This window comes from Centroberyx affinis, unplaced genomic scaffold (genome assembly GCF_046629955.1).
Source record: "Centroberyx affinis isolate AG114_WGS23_722 - 3 ecotype Tasmania unplaced genomic scaffold, CSIRO-AGI_Caff_v1 ptg001983l_1, whole genome shotgun sequence".
Taxonomy (NCBI): domain Eukaryota; kingdom Metazoa; phylum Chordata; class Actinopteri; order Beryciformes; family Berycidae; genus Centroberyx; species Centroberyx affinis.
Window position 1 is genome coordinate 151300 of NW_027280329.1, and position 27930 is coordinate 179229.

Sequence of the window (27930 nt, forward strand, 5' to 3'; positions counted from 1 at the left end):
TTACAATCTTGTTCCACCTGACTGGCCAGGTTGCCATGGTTTCCTGCAGACCCGGCAACGGCTGATAACACTCTGTAGAGAACGTCCCTTCACTGTCTGAGGAACGGGCTTACTGTAGAGGAGGGCCAAACACACACACACACACACACACACACATACACATACACGTACACACAGAGGCACAATGGCAAGAGTGTAATTACTGTAAAAATCATAATATTGTTAGTAGGAGAGTAGTGGATGGCAGCTATATAATGGCTTATTTTGTTGCAAGGTAACATTGTAAGTGTAGATTGTGTGGTAAAAGTGCATTAACAATAAGCCACCAAATAAAAAAAAAATGTTGTTTCCCTTCTAAGATAAGATGAAACTTTAATGATCCCTGTGGGGAAATTGGGCCGTTGCAGGAGCAAATAATAATATGATACTGCAAAGAAAAGTAGAAGAGTACAGAGTCATATAAACCACCAATTTCAACACTAGGACCTGCTACCTAGAGATGTACAAAAGCAGAGCTCTCAATGTCAATACCACTACCATTTTAACATTAAAAGGTATTTAGTGTTTCCCCCAGAATTTGATTCTTGTCAAGGAAATGCCTCTGAAACAGCATTTAATCACAGGACACTTAAACTCTCCATTGAAACCCATTCTAATGAAATTCTTTTAGGATCCCCTCTTTTAGGGCAGCTCTTTAAGGCAGGGTGCCCCAACCCACACTGATACTGATTCAGCTCACACTTTAGCCCTATGGCATACATCCACTACCCATTGTTTCCACAGAGAGGGGAATAGTTCACCTGAACATGTTGTTGGGGTCGAGGGAGGCCAGCCAGTAGCTATAGGAATCAGGATAGTAGTTACAGGTTCCCCTGCCGTGACACTCGATGAAGGGCACCTGGCGGAAATGTTCCAGACAAGAGCCGGGGGAAACCAGGGGCTGGGAGGAGCCTTCTGCACCGGCACCCGTTTGCTGGTTGGGTTGGGAGGGTGGGTGGGAGAGGTGGAGGCCGAGGACGGAAAAGATAGCGTAGTATGGGTAGGGAGAAATAGAGACATATTTGAAAAAGACAATTTTGGAAAAGTGAAAAGGATAGAAGGAATAACAATAAATAGAAAATGACGTGGTATGGTATGTTAAAGATACGATCCTCAGATGCAGGAGAGAAAAGGTTATTTCTTTACCATGACAAATGAGTATCCAGTCCAGAGGGACTCCCAGCCTCGGGGACAGTCTGGGGTCTGGGTCGTCTGGCTGTGGATCGCTATGGCATTGGAGGTGGTTTCACACACTGAACACCTAAACCACAGAACACACACACACACACACATATATCAACATAGTCTCAAGTCATGTTAAATAGTAAGAAAACATCTTCAGTTAGTTAATCAAACTAATATGAAGCTAATTTTATAATCCAATAAACAGACAACTTCAACCAATAAACAGAGTATTTGCTCAGAAATTTGTGTGTATGTAGTTACATATGCTGTATGTGTGTGTGCCTTCCTATCCTACCTGCTGATGTAATTGGCCAACTCCTCCCCTGTGATGGCAACCATGCTGGGAGGCATCGGCTTGTCGGTGGACAGCCAGTAGGAGTAGTCGTTGCGGGAAGCGTAGCGGCAGTTGGTTTCCGTGTCACAGAACAGGAAGGGCATGGTGGTGAAGCGAGGGAGACAGCTTCCCATGGAGCCTGGGGGGCAGCGGGAGGCGATCAGACAGGCAAACTAACAATGTCACAACAACGTCATGTGATGTCAACAAAACTGATTCACATGATGCACAAAATAGAGATCCTGAGAGAAAATCGAAAGAAGAGAAAATAGTTCCGTTGTGCTTTGTCCCAAAATGGAGACAGAGAAGTGTGTGTTTTTTCTGTCTGTGCTGCAGTGTCTACTTAGTACTTATGGGCATGCAGGTTTCCATGCTCTCACCCAGGTCCTGTCCGTGAGCTCTCTCGTTCCCGTTGATGAAGAGGAAAGAGTAACCAGAGTAGATGAGGCTGGTGCCTGGAGGGCAGTCAGGCACACGGATGCTCTGACTGTGTCTGGCTATCAGCAAGCTGTCAGACAACCCTGGAACGCTGCTGCCTGGAAACCCGGAAGGACCCCGTCGGCCTGGGTCTCCGGGGCTGCCTGGTGGACCTGCCCCGGGACAAAAGTCATTAACAAACAAAAGCCAATTTAATTAAGTACCAAGTGACAGCATGTGGGCGATTTAAATAGAAATGCATCAGAGCAACATCGTATCATCATTATACTGCATTACAAGGGTACATGTGCACTCCTGCACAAACAGACACACACACACCTGGCAGTCCTGGTGGTCCTTTGTCTCCTTTACGACCAGTAAACCCGGGCTGGCCGGTTGGGCTGGACCCTACCACTCCCTTGGAGCCAGGAAGGCCTATCAGGAAAAGGTCCAATGTAAAATTTCACAGCATGCAAAGGAAACCAGTTTGGTGTTTTTAGCTTGGGAAATTCACAAATATATTACACCACTCTACAGTTGTTCAGTTTAACACTGTGGTTTTGATAAGAAGAGATAGATAGATCTAATTAGATGATCTTTATGGTAAAAAAGAACAAATGCCCATTAATTAGTAAATGTCTTGGCATTTCAATCAAGTGAAGTCAAGTGAAGTAGCTTCGATATTGCTTTACATTGAGGCTGAAAATTAGTAGCAGATCTTAAAATCAGAGTGAACATATTGAGCTGGGACGGAGAGAGAGGTTTTGGACCTGCACGGCCTGGTGGTCCTGATGATCCGGTGCGTCCTGGGGCTCCTCGGTTGCCACGGGGACCAGGTAAGCCTGGAATACCTGGTTCATGTACAAGTTTGCCATATGCTGGTTGACCTTTGAGACCTGGAGGGATAGAGAAGGAATTATTAGATTAGATTAGATTAGATTATCAAAACTGTAAACAGGACAGGAGTGATGTATGAGAGGGATGAATCTCTGCTGCTAGTGATAACTGACCGGTGGGGTGGAGACGTGTTTTAAATGTGGCAGATATGAACAGTGCTTTCGTTCAGGTTATTGAAAGTAATAGTAGGACTGAGACTTGGGGCTCACCTGGTGGTCCGGGAAAGCCTTGGGTCCCATGTTGACCAGTTGGGCCTGGGGTGTATCCAGGGTCTCCCTTGTCACCTAAAACAACACAGTTCATAATTAGACAATAAGGAAATTGTCTTATTTAAATTAAAATTAGCTCTGTCTTCATAGCCTATGACTATGGCTCAAATTCCTGTTCAAGCACAGCTTGTCTCGTATCAGAGGAAGGAAACAAAATATGGAAAATTAATCTTCATTAATCTGTAGTCATATTTCCAATAGAGAGATTGAGTATGTATTATTCTATTCTCTGCCCCTTTGTGTTACACCCCAATTGTGGGAACATAAATCAACTGCGGACTAGTACTATTCTGTAGTGACAGATCTCTTTGTCTGGGGATGAATACAACAGTGGCACTTAATCTATAGACTGAAATTGAAATGATAGATTACCAGGGTGTCCTTGGGCTCCAGGAGGACCACTATCACCTCTTGGTCCTGGGTCTCCAGGCCTGGCTCCTGGCCCCTGGGGACACCAATGGAACAATGCAAGGTCAAAGGTCAGTCTTAAAGCGCTGCAAAGTTTTGAAGACTCAGCACTGTATACAGTATGGACAACTTTGACCAATACATCAGTATTGTTCTGCTGTTGTTGCTGCAGATGATGCAGTTGCCTTGGTGACGACCCTCTTCAAATGGATGTTTTGATCTCAATGTGACAATACACATTTTGTCACACACACTCTTGAATACCAACACCTCTTCTGTTGAAAAGCAGCAGATGAGTGACATCAGCTACACTCACAGATGTGTTGAAAATCACACTTCTTTTAGAATAATATGGATAATATAGAACTGCAGTAATCACAAATGAGACGGCTTGCCCATCACAATTTCACAAGCTCTCCATCCAAATTATATTATTTGCGCTCTGTAATGACATTTTAAAATTGTTGTTTACTTTCTAGTAAGCCAATGCCACTGCTAGAAAGACTTGTGTCTCAGAAATAAATTCTTCTTTGTTGTGATTGAACTTTTATTTATTACATTGTATCACAGTATTGAATTATGAACTCCATATCGCGTATCGCGTATAAGCATATCGTCACACATAATTTAACGTGTAATGTCATTTTTACTTAGTCAAGCATCTCTATTATCATTCACAATTACCAATACACTTCTCTATGTGACTCACAGGTAGACCGGGAGGACCTGTATCTCCTGGGGGTCCAGCGTGGCCTGGGCTCCCCGTTGCACCCGGTTCCCCTCTGTCTCCTTTTAAGGCGGGCACACTGGGTCCTGGAGGGCCACGTGAACCAGGCCAGCCTGCAGATAAGGAAGACAGGGACTGATATTAGTGAGGAGCAGAACAGTGGTATGTTAGACCCTTAAGGCCTCTAGCAGTGCATCCCCACCTGGGCTGCCAGGGTTTCCAGGAAGACCACGGTCCCCTTTTGGCCCAGCAACACAACTCCCCGGTCCTGGCGGTCCTTTCAGACCGGGGGATCCGGGTGGACCTGGTGCTCCTCTGTCTCCTGTTGGTCCGGGTTTGGCTGTCTCAGACCTGCCAGGAGGACCAGGGTTCCCGGTTGGACCTACAGAAACCAAAACACAAAGTGGCAATCAGTACTGAAGAACTGATCGCTTTTTAGGACTGACTGTATTCGGAAAAAGGAGGAAATTGAGGCAAGTTATAGGTTATTTGTAAAGGTCTAGAAATGGATGATGTCATTGACTTGAGACTCACCTGGCTGACCATCGTTACCACGCCAACCAGGAGTCCCTGCTAGTAAGACTGCAGAGAGGAGAGGGGGGAGGAGAGGTGAGTTGTGGCCAAAGCTACACCTATAAACAAAGAAACAGACATCTTTTCTACATGATAGATGAGGATAGAAATAAAACAAAAGCAAACAAGATTTCTAATGCAAGTGATCTTCATGAGGTCTAGCAGAGCTGTTCAGGATGTTTATTCAGGATTTATCTCACCTGTCTCCCCCTTCTCCCCTGCTGGTCCAGGGATCCCATCCTTGCCCTGGTCGCCTTTCGGACCTGGACTACCAGCGACACCCAGCAGGCCTGGGTTACCTGAGGCAAATGGACATGGACAAGACATGAAGGTGAGGTTACACCTAAAATATAATACAAATAAAATATAATACAACAGCAAAACCAAACCCCTTAATTTGTGTCCCTGAAATGTCCTTAATTTCTCTATTACATAAACATGAATTATCCATTAAAAATTGCATAGCTTTTAAAAAAGTAAGGGTTACTATCTTGGGTGTTTAAGGGATCTATTCATGGGATTGTTTATGCCTTTTGTGCAGGCCATTATATTAGAAAGTGAAAAAAAAGAATGGGGGTTTTGATAGGGTCTTCTCCATTAACTAATTTTAAGTGGATTTTGCATGAATTAAGGGGTGAATTAATGTAAAATAATGTAAATGTAAGGTTATTTTAAGGGATTAGCAGTAGTGTGCGCAATACAAATCATATATAACTAATGCATTTTCAAAGCGTGTCTGCATAAAGTATATAAAACCCATCCAAGTGCCGGCCTTTTAAAGTATCTATTTTACAGCATAGGTTACACAGTAGGTGGCACTTTAGGAATATGCTATTCATTAACACAATGAGTTTTGCAAGTCTATAATGTGTTATCCCTTTTACAGTATCAAGACTTTTATTCAAGGTTCAGGATTTTAAGAGACTTTGCCTGGAAGTCCAGATCCTGGGAGTCCTTTTCTTCCCGGAGGCCCATTTGAACCCTGAGGGCCTTGAAGGCCTGGTGGACCTGGAACAGGGCGGGGGGTTAAGAGAGCATGAGCACAAACTACAAATAATCATATTCCTCCTCATCTTCACTCTGAATATTACATGATCAGGGGTAGTAACCATTATATCCAGCAGGTCCTAGGCTGCCTTTGGCTCCGGGGTTTCCTGGAAGACCCGGGGACCCGATGAAACCAGGCTCTCCTTTCAGGCCCTTCACCCAAATGGTGCTGGCGGGTTCACCCTGAGGAGAGGAAGAGGAGAGGGAGGGAGGGAGGGAGGAAGAGAGAGAGAGAGAGCGAGCGAGAGAGAAAGAAAGAAAGAGAGAGAGAGAGAGAGAGGGAGAGAAAGAGAGAGAGAGAGAGAGATTCAGACAAACAAGGTTCTACTGCTGTGTCAGTTACTAATCCCCTCAAACTCTTCAGGTCAGTCCTCAGCACCTTCTGTCCACGTGGTCCGGGGGGGCCGTACCCATGGTAGCTTGGCTCTCCTTTAGCTCCTTTGCAAGGATTTCGACCTAGTGGACCATCTGGACCAGGCCCTCCAGGGAAACCTTGATCTCCCTTGATTCCCTTCGGGCCTGGGAGGTTAAAACCAAATAATGAATTCAGGTAAGGTGAATGAAATGAGAGCTGAACAGTAAACACTTGTTTGTGTAATATAATGGTACAGTGAAAACAATGAAATGTTTTGGGGGGTTTTTCTCATGAATGTTAAAAGGTTACTGTTCTTCCAAGGAATGTGACTATTGACAAACCTTGTAAACCTGAAAATAAGCGTGGGTCTTACACTTATACGAGTTATAACTATCTGTTGTTACTATACAGATACATAGTATTATTTATTTGTTTGTTTGTTTTTTTAAACCTGTGAGGGTAAAGGTGTGAATTGGTATAAAATCCATAACAAAGTGTGTATGGATCTTAAACCAAAGTTTGGGTCTTACCTAGAGGACCTCTGAATCCTGAATCTCCGGGGGCTCCAGCAGGCCCTGGACTTCCTTCTGAGAACGCTGGCCCATCAGTACCAGGATCACCTGGGGGACCTGGACACACACACACACACACACACACACACACACACACACACACACACACACACACACGTTATCTTATAGTAAGAATATATTTTGTAGTAACCAATATAATGACATAACTCTTGTGTTCACCTCTTGGCCCGGAGCCCCCTGGTTGACCCTTCACCCCTCTCAGACCTTGAGGTCCAAGATTTCCAGAATCTCCACGAGGGCCATCAGGAGCAGGCAAACCTGAAACAGTACAGCCAGTGTTAGAATATTACCACCATCTTATATATGGCACTATATAACACTATATGCACTCTGGCAGTAGAAGGAAAGGTCCTGCAAGAAGCAGACAAGCAGAAAAGAAAAGCACCAAGTTTTATTTCAACCTCAACAAAAATACAGTTTTCCAAAAGAGAGACCTCTAGAAAAAAATAAAAGTTGCAAGAGGAACCACACTGCCTCAATACAAACCCTTGTGGAACCATGTTGTGCTTACCAGGCTGCCCGCGTTCCCCTTGGGGGCCGAATATGTTGAGCGGTGGCGGTGCTGGAGGCCCAGGAGCGCCTCTGATACCTGGCTCCCCGTCGATGCCTCGTGGTCCCCGGGGACCTTTGGCACCATCTCGACCTGGGGCACCTGTAAACCGTCAGGATGAACATTAACTCGAGCATTACAGTGAATGACAAGTACTACTACAATGACTCACCAACACCAAGAAGTGGTAGAAACCTCCAAATTGACTTAATTGTCAGTTTACAGTCACTTATACCATGGTCTGGGTGAATACCCGATTCTGATTGGCTGCAGAGTGTCCATTAATTCCTGATAATGGACACCTACTAAGTAGTTCCAGTGAAGTACGGTAGTATCAGCCTGTATCTAAAATGAGTAACCATAGCAACAGGGATGCAGTCAAAGCCTCAAGTTTACAATTTGTATGTTCGTGAAAATCTTGATATTGATTTGGGGACAATGACATGGCTGGATAGCTAGCTAGTCTTGGTGTTAAACATACTGTCAAATTATATTTACTGTTTGTCAACCATACGCCGTGTTATTGACTTTGAATGTTGCTAGCATAAAGTTAGCTTTCTGGCTCATAGCTGAGCCAAAGGGTTCTATGAGCTGAGCAGACTAGAAATATCTCCCGCTGCCAAGTCAGTCATCTATTTACTGGAGTAGTGAACAACATTTCCATTGCATAAGAACCTTATGGGATGGTAATGATTGTTCCAGGTATTAGTCAAACCCTCAGGTGTTACCAGGGAAAATGAGTTATGGCTTGTGAAAAACTTTAGATTTTTATTACAAAACGCATGAAAATATAAATTAATGGTCTTAATTTTTTGACCATGGTATAAGCAGGATAATACCTTTCGAGGCAGAACCGGTTCTGGCCTCCCCGTCGTCCATTAATTCCTGATAATGGACACCTCGTCGGGCATTATCCCTTACTTACTGTATGTGTGTGTGTGCGTGTGTGTGTGTGACCTCTTGGGCCGGGTGGTCCTGGAGGTCCAAGCAGTCCTTCCGACCCATATCCTGGTCTCCCATCTGGTCCAGGGTCTCCTCTCGCTCCTGCAGAAGTCCCAGTGATGCATTTAAATGAGATGCTGTAAGCAATATTCCATAACAAGTACAGAGTCTGTACTCTCCCATGGTGCATTTGTGCTGATGACGTGTAGCTCTTTCTGAATACAGTAAGAGGATTGTGGGATTTGTGGGAGATTGTGTGAACATTTAAAGTTAAAGTAAGATTTTCACAATAATACATCTTCTACTTCCTTATATTAACTACATGCTGCTTCACAAATAAGAAAAATAATTTGGAGAAAATTGTTTTATGAAGTGCTGTATACTGTGTGATAGAAGTTTGATAGCACACAGGTATAGAGGAGAGAAATGTCTCACCTCCTAGCAAATACTCAATTCCTCAATTCCTTCTACGTAAGTAATTGTAATATTCAATGTAATTGGACATATTGCTTTCATATACATGGCTGAAGTCAATATTCAAAATCCTGCCAAATTTCTCATGTCATACTGTTTCCTGACTGCACTGACTTCAGATGAGATATCTGGGTTAATTAGAGAAACAGTACCTGGTATACCGGGCAGGCCATCTTTTCCCCTGATCCCCTGCTGTCCAGAAAGCCCATGTAAACCCAGCCCAGGCACCCCAGGGGGACCAGGCTCTCCGGCCGGGCCGGGCCGTCCGAACCCCAGCACACCTGGGTTCCCCTTCTCACCGGGCCGGCCGTTAGCACCTGGGAGAGGGGAGAGAGAGAGACAGAACAGAGAGGAGGTGGGGGGAGGAGGGAGAATGATGACGAAGCAAATGCGCATTACAAAGAAGAGATGAACGAGAGGTGAGGAGCCGTAAAACTACAAGAAAATGAAACAATAATAAATTGCTTCATTTTGTTCAACGGTAAGTATTTACTGTACTTTTTCAGGTGAGATAATTGTCAACTATCTTTCACATTTAGTGTCCATCTGGAGTTGACAATAAAGTACATCGCATGCCTTCCTTCTACACTGACCTGGATGTCCTGATTGGCCGTCTGGTCCTGCTGGTCCCGCTGGTCCAGGTAAACTGCCTTTACAGGAGTCCTTATCACCAGGCAGTCCTGGAGGCCCCATAGACCCTTTACTCCCTGTTTAGAACATTAGATAAAAAAAGTAATTAGATGCCTGTCGGGGCAAACAGGTGTGAACGTGTGTGGATGAATGTGAGTGTGTGTATGTGTGTGTGTGTGTGTGTGTGTATATTCATGTCTGCATGTTTGGATGAACCACACATTCTCATCTCATTTCCTTACCTCTTGAGCCTGGAGCATATGTGCCAATGTTATGTGTGAGAATGTGTGTGTGTGTGTGTGTCTGTCTGCAGTCTACAGTAATGTGTTTGTTGTTTGAGTACCTTTATCTCCTGCAAAACCTGGAGCGCCCATTGGTCCTGGGTCTCCAGGTCGGCCCGGGGAGCCAGGGTCTCCTGTGGGGCCCTGAGCTCCATCTTCCCCTGCAGGACCTGGGGGACCGTCGGGGCCGGCGTACCCAGGGCCACCGTCACCCTGACAGTCATGACCCTCATTTATTCATATTCATAATCCTTTAACTACCTTGTTATACACATACAGTGGATTTCCTTGCAGTTGGCATAATGCTGTCAAAAGTGATGCTGGGTAGTAGACATGATGAGATGATTCACTTTTCACACACATAGAAGGCAAGACAGAGACAGAACGGATATCCGCTCCATCTAGAGGACGGTGGGAACTGTCTGTGGTGCTGAAACAGCTGACAGAATACATAGAAGGTGAAGAACTAGAACTCTTATCTTTCAACACTCTACTTCAATTCATTTCAGAGGGTGAATTTTCATTATATTCCATATAGAAGTTACAGCAAAGTAACTTTACAGACAAAAAAATCTATTTTAATATAATTGAAAATGATTGTTGTTTTTTGCATCTGCAGTCAATAGTGTAAACACTGGCATAGGAGATAAAGCTGTTACCTTTTGTTTTTATATGGTTCAACATGATGGCCAATAAAAACCTGGAGCTTATTTCTATTTTCATTTATGAAATTGAAATATACTGTTCCTATACTTATATTATTGCCTCCCCACATTTTGAAGTGATTAGAATAAAATCGATTTTCTTCCTGGTTCTGACCTGCAATCCTGCAGGACCGGGAGCTCCTGGTGCACCTGGCCGACCGGGGACACCCCTACCTGGGAGGCCTAGGAGACCTGGCTGCCCCTTTTCACCTGTAAGAGACACACACGAACGCACGCGCGCACACACACACACACACACACACACAAATAGTGACGATAGAGACAGATGTTCTTTCTCTTTTAGTTGTTCCATATTCTCTTGAGGTGGTTACAGTAAAATTAACTTCCAAAACAGCCTAAAACAATCTAAATAACATCAAATTAATGATGCACGCTATGCATGTGAATTACCTTTCTGCCCTCGGAACCCCGGCCCTCCAGGGAATGAGACGTCTCCTCTTTCTCCTTTCTGTCCCGGAAAACCTGCCGTTCCTGGGAAACCTGGGGCTCCTCGACTTCCTTGGAGAAGAAGTTTCTCAGTGAGTATAATGACTAACCTTTTCCATCTTCTATTATATGGCTATTTAATCCATCCATCCATCCATCCATCCATCCATCCAGTATATAACCATACTGAAGTTACCTGGGCTTCCATTTGGACCATGCAGACCTTTAAATCCAGGTGGTCCAGGATTTCCTGTTGTGTGGATGTGGCTGGACTCTCCTTTCTGCCCTGCCAGTGGAAGATGGAGAGGAGAAGAGGGGATATAAGATATCTGTTTGTCTGTCTGTCTATCTGTTTGTGTGCTTGTTGTTGCTTATATGTGTGTGTAGACTCTGTCAAACTGTCTATTAGCCAATGCAATACTTTACCTGGGATACCAGGCTGTCCTGGCAAGCCAGGCACCCCAACATCTCCCTTATTTCCCGGGAGTCCATCACGCCCATACCCCTGTGGCCCAGGGTCGCCAACTGGTCCCGGTCTGCCTGGAAGCCCTGATGGACCTGGAAAGCCGTGATCACCCTCCTCACCAGGGAATGGATACTGGAGAGAGGACAGGACGTTTGTTGCATCAATGAAAGGATGAGGATTCAATTTGCAACACTAAAACAAAATCACAATAGCTGACGTTTTGGTAGAGAATGGATTATTTTATTGATTGATAATCCATCTCAAAGAAAAAGATCTGTCAATGGTCAAATGCGTCTGTCCAAACCCCCTCACCGAATCTCCCTTGGGGCCTCGAACACCTTTACGACCTGGTAACCCAGGGGACCCGTGGAGGCCGTCTAAACCAGGCATTCCGGACTGTCCTGGGGCTCCTTTCTCCCCATTTAACCCAGAGATGTGGTAGGAACCTGAGTCTCCCTTTGGTCCTGGGAGGCCTGCAAATCCTGTATCACCGGTGGGACCCTATGGAGAGGAATGATTGTTTATACTGTAGGTATTACTAGAGTCTTAGACTTACACTCTGGTCCCTGAAAGACCGGTTTTCTTACTTGTATTCCAGGTAAGCCTCTATTTCCTGGGAAACCTGGATCACCTCTGCCCCCCGGTCCTTGATCATAACCTGAGTGACACATAAAGAATATCCAGTCCAATTTTAAACTTGTTTTATGCTCCACACTGCTAACAGCAACTGATAAAAAATAAATGCATTTGAATGTGGATGTAGGACAAAGTTGGTAGAAGTTGTGAGTTTGCATGGGGTGAATGTGTTTACCAGGGACGCCAGGTGGACCAGGGGGCCCCTGTGGTCCTGGGACTCCTGACCCAGTTCCACTGCACTCATAACAAGTTTCCCCCTTCTCTCCTGTCCAGAGTACAGCCATGGAAACAATACATCAGTCATATTTTCATCACATTTCCTCAATCACATCACAATTAATCTACAATAAAAGACTGTTGGATTGACTGTGGTGGGACTGCTAAACTATGAAAGGTTTGATAACATATCATGGAATCTAAACAACCACAGATAATAGTGCGATGAGTTAGGAGTTTTGAAGAGACATCCCACCAATGTGAAACTAATTAAATACTGACTACCGTATGCATCCATGAATCACAGTTAAGTTCCCACCTTTCGGTCCAAAGGTCCCATCATATCCGGGAGCTCCAGGGACTCCCTCCACTCCTTTCATTCCCGGAAGACCCTTAGTAACCCTCTTATCTATGACAAACACCATAATCAAAGTCAGTCAGATTACTAAAACCACTGATACTCATAAAACCTCAGTTGGTTTCCCAATATTCCCGTATAATTCCCAAATACCAAGTGTAACTCGTAATGTTTCTATACATCACTGATGCATTTTTGTTGCTACTGCAGCCAATTTAAGACCTCGTCACTAGCAGTGGCATGCACAAACTCTGAGGGAGCAGGGGTCAAATTCTGTCAAAGGCCAATTTCTGGGCCTTCTGGTGCCTCAGTTAGATAAGCTGCCTGCCATATAATTGCAATGTTTTGAGTTTAAGCCGCAACCTTTGTTGTGTTTGCCCCCCTCCCATCGCTTCTGTCTTTTTCACTGTAAACTGTCTAATACAGTAAAGCAGAAACGCCATGGAAATAATCTTTAAAACGGCTTTTCCCCAGAAACGCCCTGGAGGTCTGAAGACATTTTGGAAAATCTGCTCTTAAAAAATAATTTCTGGTGAATTATGTAAAGTGGCATGTACATACCCTTTCAAGGGAATAAATACAATATACTAGCATATCTGCCCTCTCACTGCTATTAATATGTAATCTAAACTAAAAATTACAGGTATAAAATTAAATTCAATATGAAATTTAACAACTAGATCCCTACCAAAGTAATTTCTTTCATAGATACATTTTTCCAGCAACTAGTGTATGCTGTGTGTGCTTTCTGTATGTTTCCATACAGAGAGCACTCAATCAGTATTGATATTTCTGGATTATGCCACTTTTATACATACAAAAATAGTTAGTGTTGGTATTCAATAACTGATATTTCCACCTTCATCCACCAGTTGCACTGCTCTGTCAATAAGAGTCAATGCTCAGCACTTTTTGCCCTTAAGAATTCCAGGTGAAACTGCACTAGTAGGCTGGAACTGAGGAGGCATTTTGAGAATCACTTTAATGACAGTTGATGGTGTGAAAATTAGATGAGATAAATAGATTCAGGCCTAGGGTTTAGAATTGTGTTTCTAGGCCTTAATAGTTGCTTGGCATTTCTCACAATTTTGCCATTTTTTTTATCTGAAGGGGCTGCAGACATTTTATCTGCTCACTGAAGGAAGCAAGTGTGTTATGGATGAAAAGAGGATGAAAACATTGATGCGGCCTTAAATGCTCACTGCTGACCTGAAGAAAGGGAAGGGAAGGAGAGCCAGTGTTGAATAGCTGAAATACAGTGGAAATACTGTGGTACCAATGCCCTTTAGACTGGTTATAAGCCTCGTTTAGCTTATAGCTCTTAAGGTAATCAGTGTTTAATGCCTATGACACATAGTATAGACTGTAGATATAAAACAAATAGGAAAGCTTTAACTTAAAACATAGAGTACTACTGTCTGTATAAGATATTTGTAAAATAAATAAAATAACATTTTGTTACAACTATTACAGTAACTAAGGCATTTGAATGCATTATTGAGAAAGGAAAGAAGTTGAGGCAATAGTAGTAGTAGTACTATACTACTATTTAGATGAAGTAACTGGTTAATAGGAAGAGCATTAGCACATACTTCTGTCTTCAGGAGGTCCAGGTGGCCCCTGATCTCCAGGAGGCCCTTGATCCCCAGGATCCCCATCTAGTCCTGGGAACCCTGCATAAAAATCCCCCGGTTCCCCAGGGTCTCCTTTGGTGCCTGGAAAGCCAGTGGGACCTTGCAGGCCTGGCACATTAAACCCAGAAGATGAACCACCTGTATGGGGGGAGGTGAGAAGGTGAGAGACTAGGCCCGAAACATTCAACTGTGATTTTAGGCCCAACTTGATTATAAAAGCCGTTTGAGTGAATAAATACTGTAAATGTCTGTTTTGTGAGCAAACAGAAATTAATATAACCAATGAATTTGGCATGAATCCTAAAAGTGGTGAATCAGCAAAACCAATTATCTCAATAAAGATAGATAGATAGATAGATAGATAGATAGATAAACAGATAGATAGATAGATAGATAGACAGACAGATTGATAGATAGATAGATAGATAGATAGATAGATAGATGTGCTCACCTGGAAGTCCTTTTGCTCCCGGAAACCCCACAACACCTGGGGAAGAATATCAGCTTGAGTAATGCAAGAAAGTAAATCCTGACAGTGAAACAACAACATCAGTCATTACAGTTACAGCCATCATTGTATACAGCTATAGAATGTGCTACAACTTGATCATGGCAGACTATGAGCCCGACTTTGACTTGTGCTCTACTGATCTCTTTCTCTTTCACTTTGTCTGTTAGTCTGTTCATTTGTTACCGTCACCTACCTTGAGGTCCAGGGGTCCCAGGCGGGCCTGGGGAACCCGGCTCCCCGTGATATCCTTTGAGCTGGCCAATCACAGGCGCAACTATCTGTAAAAGAAAACAGAGGGACCATGCAGTGAAACCAGAGTGGACCAAGAACCCGACACACACTGCCGAAAAGCACAAAGTCAGCGATGTAGCAATCTTTCCTCAAGCAGAACACCTGCATCTGTTCTATATAAGCATGGCTCTCTCTATCAGCTTGTGTAACTATTAATAGAAATACTAACATCAAAACTAATGGTATTGGTCGTTACTGATATTGAAATCAAATAACAGGATTAATGAGTAGAATAAGAGAGTGGGACTCACCTCTCCAGGCAGACCAGGGGGACCCCAGTTTCCCTTCGCACCCTAAGGATCAGAGTATACAAACTCTACATGGTGATGTAAAACTTACCAGCTAACCCCCAAAAATGGCCTATTGTGATTGTTAATAACAGATTACTGACCTTGTCTCCTGGTGTTCCCAGAGATCCTGGATCACCTCTGGCACCAGGCCTTCCCTGAAGAGAACTATATTGTATTTAAAAGCCACACACTGAGTATGTACACACATACGCACACATGCATACACACATACACACACACACACACACACACACACGCTAGGTCTGCACACCACATACACACTAGTAGAATAGTACCATAATTCCAACTGGCCCAGGATCACCGTCCTTCCCTGGCTTTCCCTGTATGAAAGACAGAGACAAGTAGACTCACATTTAATTAGTAGGTTCTGTGTATCAACATGGCACATTAGCAGCATTCAATTCATACTTATATATAATATATGTGTATATAATATATCTTGCCATTTCTAAAAACATTGTTCAAAGCCATGGAGTCTCACCTGGTTATTATTCTTGTCAGATACCTACAGCATTTGTCAATCATTCAATCTTTATGACTTTACTTGTCACAGGTACAAAGGCAGAAAAGCTATGATCCACTAAATGGTAGACTGGTAGAATGGCTATATGGTAGACTAAAGATAAGCACCATGGCCGATGGTGTTACATGCTAAAAGGAATGTTTCAAAGAGGAAACTGAAGTCTGAAGTCATATCTGGATGGAATGCATACATGATTTTAACCATAGTTCATGTGGATTGGGATCAAATAACAAGAATACGTTTGTACAGAATAAGTGTGGTCTTATTCTATTCTTGTTCCATTCTTGTTCGACTACATTAACTTTTCAGGGTTAAACATTAAATTTTCAGGGTTAGAAGAGGCTCAGATCATTGCATCTCCATCAGGTTGGGTGGCTTTGTATTGGCTCTCAAAAATGTCGGGTAGACTAGACAAGAGAGTCAGATCAACCACAGCTAATGCACATGTTGCCCTTTCAAAAATAACCTTCAGTGCTCTCAAGGATGTAGTAAATTCTGCATGACATCACACAACTGGCTCCACCCTCAGAATGAATCTTACCTCTGGGCCTTCGTGTCCTCTGTCTCCCTTTGCTCCTTTGATATCTTCGCCATCACCTGGGTCACCCTGGGGAGGAATTGAAACAGGGACAGCAATCAGAAAGAAAAACATTCAAAACTACAGAGGCAGAAAAAGCAGGGGTGGGCTTTGGAGATGTCAAAAGTTTAAAAAAAAAAGCATATAACATTTCAAGAGGTTTAATGCAAAGTAGGAGAGCGTTATTGGTGTGAAGTTTATAAGAGAGACTTACAGGTAAACCCTTGCAACCTTTCTCTCCTATATCTCCTCTGTCTCCTTTATCACCCTGGAGTGAGACAAAAAAAACAAGGGTCATGGTCAGGTTAGGACTGGTAACCCTTTCAAAATCGAAACAAATATGGCGTCTGTGTATTTGCCTCTTCATAGCTAACCGTGCTTCATTGGTTGCTATGACAACTCTTGTGGTAACCAGGGAGCTAGTCATTGCTCTCCGGTTCTAGCTTTTTCTTCATATCATTTCTTATGAATGTATACTACTTTGAAATAAACCTGTATAATAGGGATGGGACAATATATCGAAATTCAGTACAAAAATGTGACAATACGTATCGTGGGGCAGAAAAATCAATCATGATATTAGCTACATTTTATTCTGCTGTAGTAATCACAAATGAGACAGCTTGCTCATCACAATTTCACAAGCTCTCCATCCAGATTATATTATTTGCACATTGTAATGACATTTTTAAATTGTTGTTTACATTCTAGCGAGCCAAGGCCATTGCTACAAAGATAACAAACACGTTCTGGGCTATTATTGCTGTAGTGAACTGACCTCAGTCTCATCACAGTCTGTTACTGTACCTTTAGTACGACGGTGCCAGAGACGTACTGCTTAATCCGACCTGGTGGCCCAGGTGGTCCTGGTGGTCCTCCTCTCCCCTACATTAACCAAATTGAGCCGCCAAACCATTTGTTAAATTGACTTCTGTGTGAAAACCATAATCAATTATAGAGAAGTATGACACAATGTGCCCATGATAGGGAGATCATGTTGGGATCATGTCACAGAAATGGTCAGAAGTGAAAAATAATGTGGTGGTGTTGTCCATACATAAGGCATGAGACATAAGATACAGTAAATGTGTTTATCTGATGGTATCTTGTAACAGTTTATATACGCACGATGGAAAATTACACAGCATAAACCACATTTTTAGAACATTATCTCCTTTTTGGTTCATGTGCAATACAGTATATTAAAAAATGCATTACCCTTGTGCCACGAGGTCCAGGGAAACCATTGCTGCCTCCTTGGCCCTTTGGGAGGGGACAGCACTTGTAAGTTGTCTATATCAGTAACTATGGGAATAAGGCTCTGTCTCTTTCTGTCTCTCTACAACTCTATATTTCTCTCTCTTTCTCAAACACACAAACTCCTACACACAACAGGCATGAGCCCTCAAACACACACACACACACACACACTACCAGTCAAAGGTTTGGACACACCTGATTGAATGAAGTGTATTGTAAGATATTTTAAGTGCACTATAAGCATGTAAACTCGTTTAATCAAAAGTGCTCCCCAACACTGGAGAGTATTGTTTTATGCTAATACTCTGCTCAACGTGTGAATCAGTGACAGGCTATGGCCATAATGAAACGTCACTTGATGTGTCACCGTGAGAAAGATGTTTTCCTGAAAAAAAAAACATGCAGGTACAAGACACTTGGCCTTATCATTCTCGAGGAGAAAAAAAAAACTTCTTTGAATTTTAAGAGGCGACGGCATGCAAACGTGTGACATACATCACACTGAAGTCTAATCTATATGACTTTGTCTCGTCCCAGAAAACCGCACTGCGATAAATTGCATCGTGGAACGGCTGTGGGTGATATATAATGCTTAAAAGAAACTGCGCTAATGTATTTTAAAATGTAAGGAGGGTGGAGCTTTAAAATGGAAATGAGGCATAGGTACAGAGGTTACAGTCAAGTTATTATTCTAAAATGTGACAAATAGTACAAATAAAGAAAAATGTGTGTGTCCAAACTTTTGACTGGTAGTATGCACACAGAAATATACAAACACACGCCCTAACAATGCAGTCACGACCCCTCTATCTATTATTACCTTAGATCCTGAAGCCCCTTGGCGGCCAGGATATCCCTGTTCAAAAACAACGCCAAGAGCAATATCAAGCATCACAACATCACTTTTCCATTGGACCAGTGTTGTGTGTGAACTCTGTGCAAGGCAGCCAAACAAGTTGACTCACGACAGGTCCCTGTGGTCCAGTGTCCCCTGGTAGTCCAGTCCCTCCGGGCAAACCTGGTCCTCCCTGTAATACACAGTCAGTTCCCTCTTAACTACACATATTAGCAGAAATAAATTACAATCAGATACAATTTTTATGTTACGTTTATGTAAAGTTCCTTTGAGTATCATGAAAAGCTTTATACAAATAAAATGTATTATTATTATTATTACTAAGGGGATCTAAGTAGTTACCGGGTGTCCATGCCTCCCAGGAAGCCCAGCTGGCCCTGGTATTGCATTCACTGAGATCTGAGATTCACCCTGCAGAAATGGGGAAGACATGCGAACAGTCAATTTAAGTTAAAACTATTGAACTAAGTGTTGAATGAAGTGAGGAGGGTGATGTGGTAAAAGCGAAGAACATCATCAGCATCATCAGCAGCATCATCAGCATCATCATTATAACTCTGAACATGATCATAAGGAAAGTTACTTCCTGATGGTGTCTGGAAAGGCTAAAAATTTCCACTTTGGTAACTTTCCATACTAGCATTCTGCCGCCTGCAATTAAACATTAACTGTTCCCATCACTCAGTTACAACGCTGAGAATTAGCTTTGAGAATTAACACATTTTCCGTTGCAGATGGGACTGGGAGGGCTGACCTGATAAGAAAGCTTTAAACAAGCCACGGGTCTCACACAGACATCGGTACATAATGAGCTGTGGGACCTTGGCGAGGCGGAGGAGGCACCTGCAAGCGTAGCGTCGTGTTCTTTCTCTCTCGGCGCATCAAGATCCTGCTAATAAACTCCTGAAAACACAGTCGCTGTCGAGCTGCTCTGCAATTTCACACTTCCTGAATACAAGAATTACTGAACAACTGGCACTGCTGAGTGACAGATACACTTACTTATATACTTACATACCTTAGGTCCAGGTGGTCCCAGTAGACCCTGTAAAATAAAGGAAAAGGCTGAATCAGTTTGTATTTTCAACAGCAAACGGTACTATGTAATAAAAAACTGAAGTTGGAGAAGAGTGTAACAAACAGGAATACAGTATTTGGTTGCAACATAATGAGAAACTGTTTTGAATGTGTGTCTTACTGGTAGTCCATCAATGCCATGGGCCCCAGGAAAACCAGGAATTCCATCTTCTCCCTAAAACATGCAATATGTTCACCGTATGCACTGACTGGTTGAATTATCACTTTCACTTTTGAGCGTACATACAATTTCAAAATTTTTTCTTTCAAAAAAGAAAAAATGTGTTCTTTGACAGTAGAGGAGTGTCGTTTAAAGAGTTAGCTTTGTACTCAATGAGTGTAAGATGAATTTCTGGCAAAGTTCCCTCTCTCAAGCTTAACTGAACAGTTGCATGAATGAACTGAAACTGTTGAATGTGAAGAGAGTCAATTTCAACATTTTCTTACGTCTGTTCCATTGCAGCCTGGGGCCCCTGGCGCACCCTGAGGCCCCTGCAAACCTGGGACACCCTGATGGAGAAGATCACCAGATGTTAAACAGGTAACAGACATGTATAAACACATTCAGGAACATATAATTCCATGCTGCACAATCACATACACACACACACACTCTCACAATAGCACAGTTAGAAAAGACTGAGACGCCTTACCGGTAAACCTGGAGACCCAGCAAATCCTTCTTTGCCCTCGTGTCCCTGTAAAGACAAAGACACAATGTTTTCCAAAAGGCACACAGGTGAAACAGAATGGATGTCAACCCCGGTCTCCCACTTCAACATGTTAAAATCTGTCAGCTAAACTGAAATGTTTGCGCTGGGTGTCAGGCAGCTCTACTGCGCAGGCAAGGAGATAAATAATACAATGCACAATAATAAGACATCTCAAGCATAACTGTTGATATTCACCCATTCAGACAAGACAACAAACACCCCTGAAAATGCTACCACATGTAGCGTTTTCACAAAAACAGACTCTGAACTGTTATGTTACCCGACTGCCTTTTGGCCCCACAGATCCGTCACGGCCAGTGTCACCCTGTGAAAGACAGTGCAGTTACCTGTTACTAACTCATCTAGAAGTAGTTATGTATTAGCACATCTAAAAGTGTTGTGGAGACAAAAATGACCTTTGTAGAATTATATATTTCCTTTCGTCAGCTGTGTTACAACCTTATTAGGCTTAGAGATATACAGAAATCTGAGATATTCCCATAACACACACAGAGCAGCTAGAAGAGCCAGACTGAACCTCTACCTTTGGTCCCATAGGCCCAGCATGACCCTCTGATCCTGGATGGCCCTCTGACCCAGGGGGACCTTGGACTCCTGGAAGACCTCTGTCTCCCTGTGTGTGTGTGTGTGTGTGTGTGTGTGTGTGTGTGTGTGTGTGTGTGTGTGTGTGAGTGATAGAGAGAGATACAGGGAGACAGGGAGACAGGCAGTTAGGATGCAGCAATAGGCAAAAATAAATGTAATAACAACACATACAGTACACTACAGTAATCTATGATCACATAACAATAATCAGAGTTAGTAATCAAAAATCTTCAGCTTGCAATTTTGTAGAAGTCACAGTTTTAGTCACTGCTGCTGCACATTCTAGTTTGGGTTCTACTGTATAATTTACAAGAAATTGTCTGCTGTACTAATGTGGGATAGATGCAAAATAAATGCAGGAAAGTGGACTTACACAATGTCTACCACTGTAGAATACACATATCACTGTAAATGTACCACTGCATGTCAATAAATATGTATATGTGTGTATGTATGCATGTATGTATCTGTGTATGTATATTGCTTTGCTTTTCCTTTCTTTTCACCTGAAAAATTAACATTTGACATGGCTTTTGCATGTGTGGCTGTAAAGCTTTCACTCAACATTGTACATTGCATACTTGATTGATAGGCTTGCCCTATCCTCTAATAGATTTAGTTAATACTGCACTTAGTGGAAATTACTGTGTACAGTCACAGGGATAATTGTTTTTGCAATCTGTCTCTGGGGTCTGAACTGAATTAGGCTAAAGAGGTTTCTCTGCTTGGAGCTCATTGCAAAATGATTTAAACTAAAAGAGCTGGTCTCTCTTGGTGGGTTTAAAATGATTATGAAGGATCTTGAGGCAGACTCAACAAGGAGCTATTTATACTTTGTTTAACTAAGATCTATTAAGGCTCAGCCCTGATCCAGCTAGTCTGCTATTGGACAACTGCCGCTGAAGCACTTAAGCATTATGATTGTGCTCATGTAGTACAGTATGTTGTTTGTAATGCAGCTTTTACGTTTGATATTAGTTCTGCTCTCTTGGCCAGGTCCGTTTTAAAAGTGATTATTAAAATCAAGGGGGCTATCTAATAGATGTTAAATAAATAGTATTTGTGTGGTACTAAAGCCAAAGGCAATACTTTCATGTGAATATGGATACTTAATTGATGAAGCTAGGTAGGCTATTAGGCTGAGTACTTGACATAACATATTTATTTTTGCTCTTATATGTATCACCGGAAGATGTATGTTTTGTATAATGGTGGTGTCCTGTAATCCCATGTGGGACTGGCCAGATGGCATGACACAGAAATAAAAACTAACTAACTAACTAACTAACTAACTAACTAACTAACTAATTATATGCTATGCTAAATTTGTGGTATTTTTTATATTCCAATACTGCTACGACTGGGTTAATTGTGAATAAAAGTTTAAACAAAATTTCTATGGAAATAAGTAGTTTTGTGATGCATTCTTCCATGGTGCTTGTTTCAAACAGACAACAGATCACTTCACTTACCCTGTCGCCTTTCACTCCTTCACAGCGGCATCTTGACTTTCCAGTGCACACACACTAGAGACAAACAATGGTTGATTATAGCTGTAGATTGTTAGCCTACTATAACAACATTCAAAATGCATTGTGTAAAACGGAAGACATTGTCCATTTAAAGCTGCAATAAGCGAAATTATCTGACCACTAGAGGGCGACAGAGCCCGTGACACTAAGTAACATCCCCTGCACTAAGGAGGCCTACAAAGGACAAACTTTGCAAAAAAAAAAAAAACGTGTATTGAAGCGAACAGCTAAGCTACCTTATCTGCAGAGACTTCTCACCGGTTACCAGTCTCGCTTTACCAGACTTTTCTCCCACTGATGGTTACATGTCCCACAATGACAAGTGAAGAGGTGGGTAGCAAGTTTACTATTTTAACAAGGTTACTCGCGAGCTTCATCAAGTTCGCCATTAGGAAACAAGTTCAGGAATGGGAGGGGGTGAGGAGCATGAGGAGGAGGTGCCAAGCTAGTTTTAAAAAAAAAAATGAAAAGCTACTGAATGGTCGGGGAGGAGCTTCAGTTCCGGAGCGGATTTTGACAACAAGCTTTAGCAAAGGAGAGAAAATAGCAACACAGCTGGCTAAGCCATCATTATGTCTCAGTGAAATCTCCACATAACACAGGTTAGTTTCAGGATTGGTTCTAAGATCCGATATCGCTTATTGCAGGTTTAACTTTAGGAGGCAAAGTAATCTATAAGATACTGAAGGAAGTCTGTTTACTTGAGTGATCCAGCGGGTTGCTGTCATGAGTACAATTTTTATGTAGTTGGTCAATGATTCATAACAGATTACATTTTAACGTAACTTTTTTTAATCAGGCCTAGTGTGGCCACTAGCCTAGCAATATTCAGCTGATAAACAGTAGGCCTATTTGGCAAATAAATGTGTATAGCTGCTCCACAAACTACTCAGCTCAAACACAAACTACTCAACACCTGCACAAACTTTGTGTCTGCTGAGCACAGCGATTAAAAGAGGCTGTATCCTGAAATTACTGTTTGCATCATCTTTTACCCACCTGTGTCACTAGGTAGGGTCAACACATCCTGTGTCACTGTTCAGCGCAGCATGTGTTAAAGGTGTGACAAGAGGAACACATGCTGACACAATACATGTCACTATTAACTCATGTTATGCTGAAAAGTAGACAATTACACATTACTCCTTTAACCCTCGTATTATGTTTAAAAAAAAATACATCCATTATGTTACTGGTCGAAATTGACCCGCACAGTTTAAATACAATCAAAAACAGGTAAAGAATCAGGTCAAAACAGTAAAACATTATTATGGCTCATCAGAAAATTCAGAAGGAAGAAATATGAGAACATATAATATATACACTATATTTAACAACTGTTTAATAAACATATTTCCTTTCTCGCAAGCTGTGGCATTTTGATCACTGTTTAATCAATGATTAATGACAAAGATTTTCAATTTAGGCCTATATATTTTTGGTATTTTTTTTGTAAAAGTAAGCTCAGTTGCAGTTACTGTAGATATTAGGGATGGGATGATCTGCTTATCTCACGATGCGATTTGAGACGCGATATGGGGTTCACGATTCGATACAACCTCGATACGATGTGATCAATAAAAGTTCAGTGACAGCAAAGTCTGACTGTGTAGAATTATGTTTATTTCTGAGCCACAAATCTTTCTAGCGATGTCATTGGCTGCTAGAATGTAAACAACAATGTAAAAATGTCAATAATACAGTGACAAAGACAATAATGTAATTTGGATGGAGAGCTTGTGAAACTGTGATGGTCAAGCGTCTCATTTGTAATTACTACAGCAGAATAAAATGGAGCTAATATCGCGATTCATTGTTCTGCCTGACAATGTATTGTCACAATTTTGTATTACAATATATTGAATTTCGATATATCGTCCCGTCCCGTCCCTAGTAGATATGATTTCACCCTTTTTGTCAAAATAATCCTCTCACTTTTTCATCACTCTCCACATGATGAGCACAGTGTCAGTATGTGCTTTCTGCAGATGTATTTCCTGCACTGTGCACACATGGTGCTGGTTTTACTATCTTGTTGAGGGGGGCAGACCTGGCATCTTTTCAACTGTATTGTCCTTGTGTCTCTGAACCTCTTCCTCTATTTCAGTTGAAAATCTGTGTTAGGACTTCTTGGACTATTTTTTTTAGCATCTATGCCTGACAAAGTCTGTTGCAGCACTGAGAAGTAGTGAGGGAACCCTCCTTTTTACCCCCACAGGGCAATCAGAACCAGTCATAAAAACAATATACATCAAAGACATGTTTTTATTTTGGGTCTGTGCAACTATCTTTGTACATGAAAGTATCCTGGTCAAAATGACCCTCAACATCTATTTGTATACAAAGTCTGTACAGACACTTTGCATGTAAGTTCATGGCCCTTAATGAGGAAAAGTCAAACAATTTCAGGGAGAAAAGGAGAGTAACCAGTATTTCAGACAACTCAATAGTGGAAACGGGTCAAATTGACCCGCAACATAAGAAGCTGCTGGGTGTATGTAAGCAGCAAACTCACCACTAAGGATCATATGAGAAGGAAGGTGTAACTTTGAATTACATTGCAAACGACCTATTGAATAAATAATATGAATTCAGGTCAACAATGTGTCCGTATAAGTTCAAAATGGCAGCACTTGTTATCCTCTGGGGAATCTGCTGCCCTTAATAAATTAGAAAATCAATTTTCTGTGAGTGCCGGTGTTTCGTTCGTTTTGAATCTGCTGCAGTGACCACAAATGTCCACTAGATGGCTGGGGAGTATCACATCAAATAATGACGTGATTATTTCTTATTTAGACAGAAAGGCAGTGCGACAAAAACACATATGTGAGCATAAATAACATGATGAACCAACAAACCCAAACTGTCACCTAAATAAACGGCTCAGCATTAGACAAAACAGGACAAAACAAAGCACTCAAGGCTGATTGCTCCCATCACTCAAAGAGAAGCAGAGGACATTCATCATGGTATTATATGAAGTATGTCACCAATGACACCAAAAGATTTTAGCAGAATGAATGTGAATTTAATTTGGGTGTGTGCTCGAAGCGTGTAACCCAGCCGAACTAAAAAGCTGTCCTTTGCCAAGCTGATATTCATTTGAATTATTCCCTGACAAATAAATCAAATGAGGGAGTGTAAAGTTAAGATAAATGAAATTTGGAAATTTTCGGGAGTTTGTCAAATGTATGACACATCGAAGCATGTGTAACACCCCTTACTTATTTCCTCCTTTCATTCTAAATGTTTTTCTTTCATTTTGTCAGCGCTTCTGTCTTTTCTATTTTCCTTTGATGCTGTGCCAAACATGTTTACTCCTGTTATATCCATTTTTCTTCTTCGTATTTCCCTTGTGAATATTTCCCTGTCCTCTCATCTTTGTCACCTACCCCCATATTTAACTGATATAACCGAACAAATGTTAAAGAGTAACTCTTTCTCTCTCTTTCTCTGCCAACCTTTTCTTCTATGAAAACAGACATGTCTTTTTTGGTTACTTTCCAATCTCTCTGAACTCTAATCCTTCCTTTCTGTTCTTTTCCCTCTTCCATATCCAGTGGGCTCTTCCTACTAGAAGTGACGGGCCTATGCCTTTTTAATCTAAATATCGCCCTCAGTGTATGTGTCTCCTCAGACTAAACAGCCCCCTTAAAAAAAGCCTGGCAACCTGGCCTACTAAAGAATAGTGTACACACTCAACCAAGCATGCTAACAGACCACAAACAATTTATCATCTTATTTATCATCCATCTCCAGAGGATGCAAGCTGTTCGTAGATAAGCATAGACGCTGCACTTACAAACAGACCACAGTGTTGTATATCAAAAACCAGGTTGGGCTGTCCAGGATGTACATTACTCACTTTATACATGCAGGACATACAGTATGTAAAGTAAATACAAGGAGATGAGTGTTCTACTTTTACAGTATGCTGCTATTCTCCCTAAAACAGTGATGCAGCAGATTAACAAAACCCTCTTTTTTTGGTGCAGTGCCTCATTCATATTCATATGAATAGTGTGGGTGTTTGCTTGTATGTATGTGTGAGAGAAAGACAGACACAGATTTATACAAGTCTAACCATCAAAGTAAAATTCTCAAAAATGTTATGATGCATCGCTTAAAATGGCAGGTTCCAAAAGATTTTCAGCGTTGAGACAGTTTAGATAATGGATGAATAGAAACAACAATTTCTGTACTGTGTGTGTGTGTGTGTGTGTGTGTGTGTGTGTGTGTGTGTGTGTGTGTGTGTGTGTGTGTGTGTGTGCGTGCGTGCGTGTGTGTTCCTACTATAAAGTTCCCCGGACCCATTGACAGGCAGTAAAGAGTTAATGAGGTTACTTTACTGTGCTTGGCAGGTTCTAGCTTTGGTAAAGTTTTACCAGTTAATGACTTTTTGCTGTTTGATTTTGGCTGCAGTGTGCATGCTTTGAAAGTGAAGCAATGTGTAGATACAAGACAAAGTGCTTTTTAAAACTGGATTTGAGACAAATTCATTGAAAAAACAAAAACCAACCACTATGCCATGTTTAAAATCAGGCTGCAACAACAGGAGCAGAGGTGCAACCACAACAGTAGTCAAGCAGCACAAGATGGATGAGCGCCACACTCTTTCCATTAAAAGTAATATTGTCCTGATTACACCTTAAGTGGCCTAGTGACAAATAGTCCTCCCATAACTGAACTGAGATGGTGGAGATGCAGGCCAGCTGACCTGGACAGGATATCGTGCAGCTGATCATTTGTCAGATAAACAGCTCTAGTGTCGTTGGATGAGACCAGACTGTTTAAAGTCACTGAAGGAGGCCTTACTGACAGCAACACACTGAACCCTGCGGTCTGTCATTGATGATATCAAAGGAAAAACACAGTGTGTTGCATTTTCCAGGGGTTCACAAACTGTTTCATCTGAAGGGCCCCCAAACAGATAAGCATTACACCACAAACCCCCATTTGATAGATTTTGCAGATTATGATAGTCATTCCTATACATTTTCTCATTATGCTAATGTCTAGTGACTAAAATAAAATCCATGGGACCCCCTCAGGGACCCCTGGTGGTCCCTGGACCCCATTTTGGGCACCACTGCCATAGCCTGCAGCTCATAAAATGCATCATTTAGTCTTTTGACCACCGAGCAACTGGGATTTTGCTGGTTTTTTAAGACCAGCATCAAAATATGCAGTACATTTATATTAATTGGGCCTAGGTTAGCATTCATAATGAGCTGACCTGAGGACTGCAAACCTGTGTACAGTATAAAATAAATGCTAAAATAAAGACCACCACTGAGATGTTTGCATTGCAATAAGATAGGCTGTGCACGTAGCAGCCTATACTGTCAATTACAACAGACTAAATTAAACAACACGTTTATGCGATGACATCACATCAATAAGAAGCAGAAAAACTTACATTTTCGGCCTCAGTGCCGAGCAGCATCACAACACACAGCACCACAGGAACCGACCATGCTGTCCTTCCCAT

The 27930-nt window shown here is 42.0% G+C and overlaps 1 protein-coding gene across 1 annotated transcript; it reads right to left on the minus strand.

Moving 5' to 3' along the window:
* On the minus strand, nt 1-27930 carry LOC139653830 (collagen alpha-1(IV) chain-like). Its single transcript, XM_071530819.1, has 50 exons — nt 27859-27930; nt 22380-22433; nt 20846-20935; nt 20582-20626; nt 20242-20286; nt 20036-20098; nt 19710-19763; nt 19530-19556; nt 18854-18922; nt 17614-17658; nt 17203-17280; nt 16610-16663; nt 16360-16425; nt 15571-15615; nt 15376-15429; nt 15236-15277; nt 14887-14971; nt 14634-14669; nt 14141-14320; nt 12510-12599; nt 12159-12239; nt 11926-11996; nt 11651-11839; nt 11299-11470; nt 11069-11158; nt 10837-10944; nt 10541-10635; nt 9784-9934; nt 9404-9517; nt 8963-9127; nt 8352-8438; nt 7356-7496; nt 7004-7102; nt 6782-6880; nt 6276-6415; nt 5959-6079; nt 5780-5857; nt 5050-5148; nt 4811-4858; nt 4479-4658; nt 4259-4389; nt 3514-3586; nt 3082-3156; nt 2746-2871; nt 2315-2410; nt 1939-2148; nt 1520-1697; nt 1186-1300; nt 801-973; nt 1-112 (listed from the first exon to the last, which is right to left on the minus strand). Exons 1-50 carry the CDS (start codon nt 27928-27930, stop codon nt 1-3), a joined length of 4911 nt encoding a protein of 1636 aa, XP_071386920.1.

Bases quoted from the DNA above. Each gene is read 5' to 3' on its own strand.
- LOC139653830 (XM_071530819.1), bottom strand. From the start codon at position 27,930: ATGGGAAGGACAGCATGGTCGGTTCCTGTGGTGCTGTGTGTTGTGATG. The intron at 18,923-19,529 runs GTATGTAAGTAT...CCATTTCTGCAG, and splicing joins TGGGACCACCTGGACCTAAG to GGTGAATCTCAGATCTCAGT. The intron at 1,698-1,938 runs GTGAGAGCATGG...GCTGCCCCCCAG, and splicing joins AGCTCACGGACAGGACCTGG to GCTCCATGGGAAGCTGTCTC.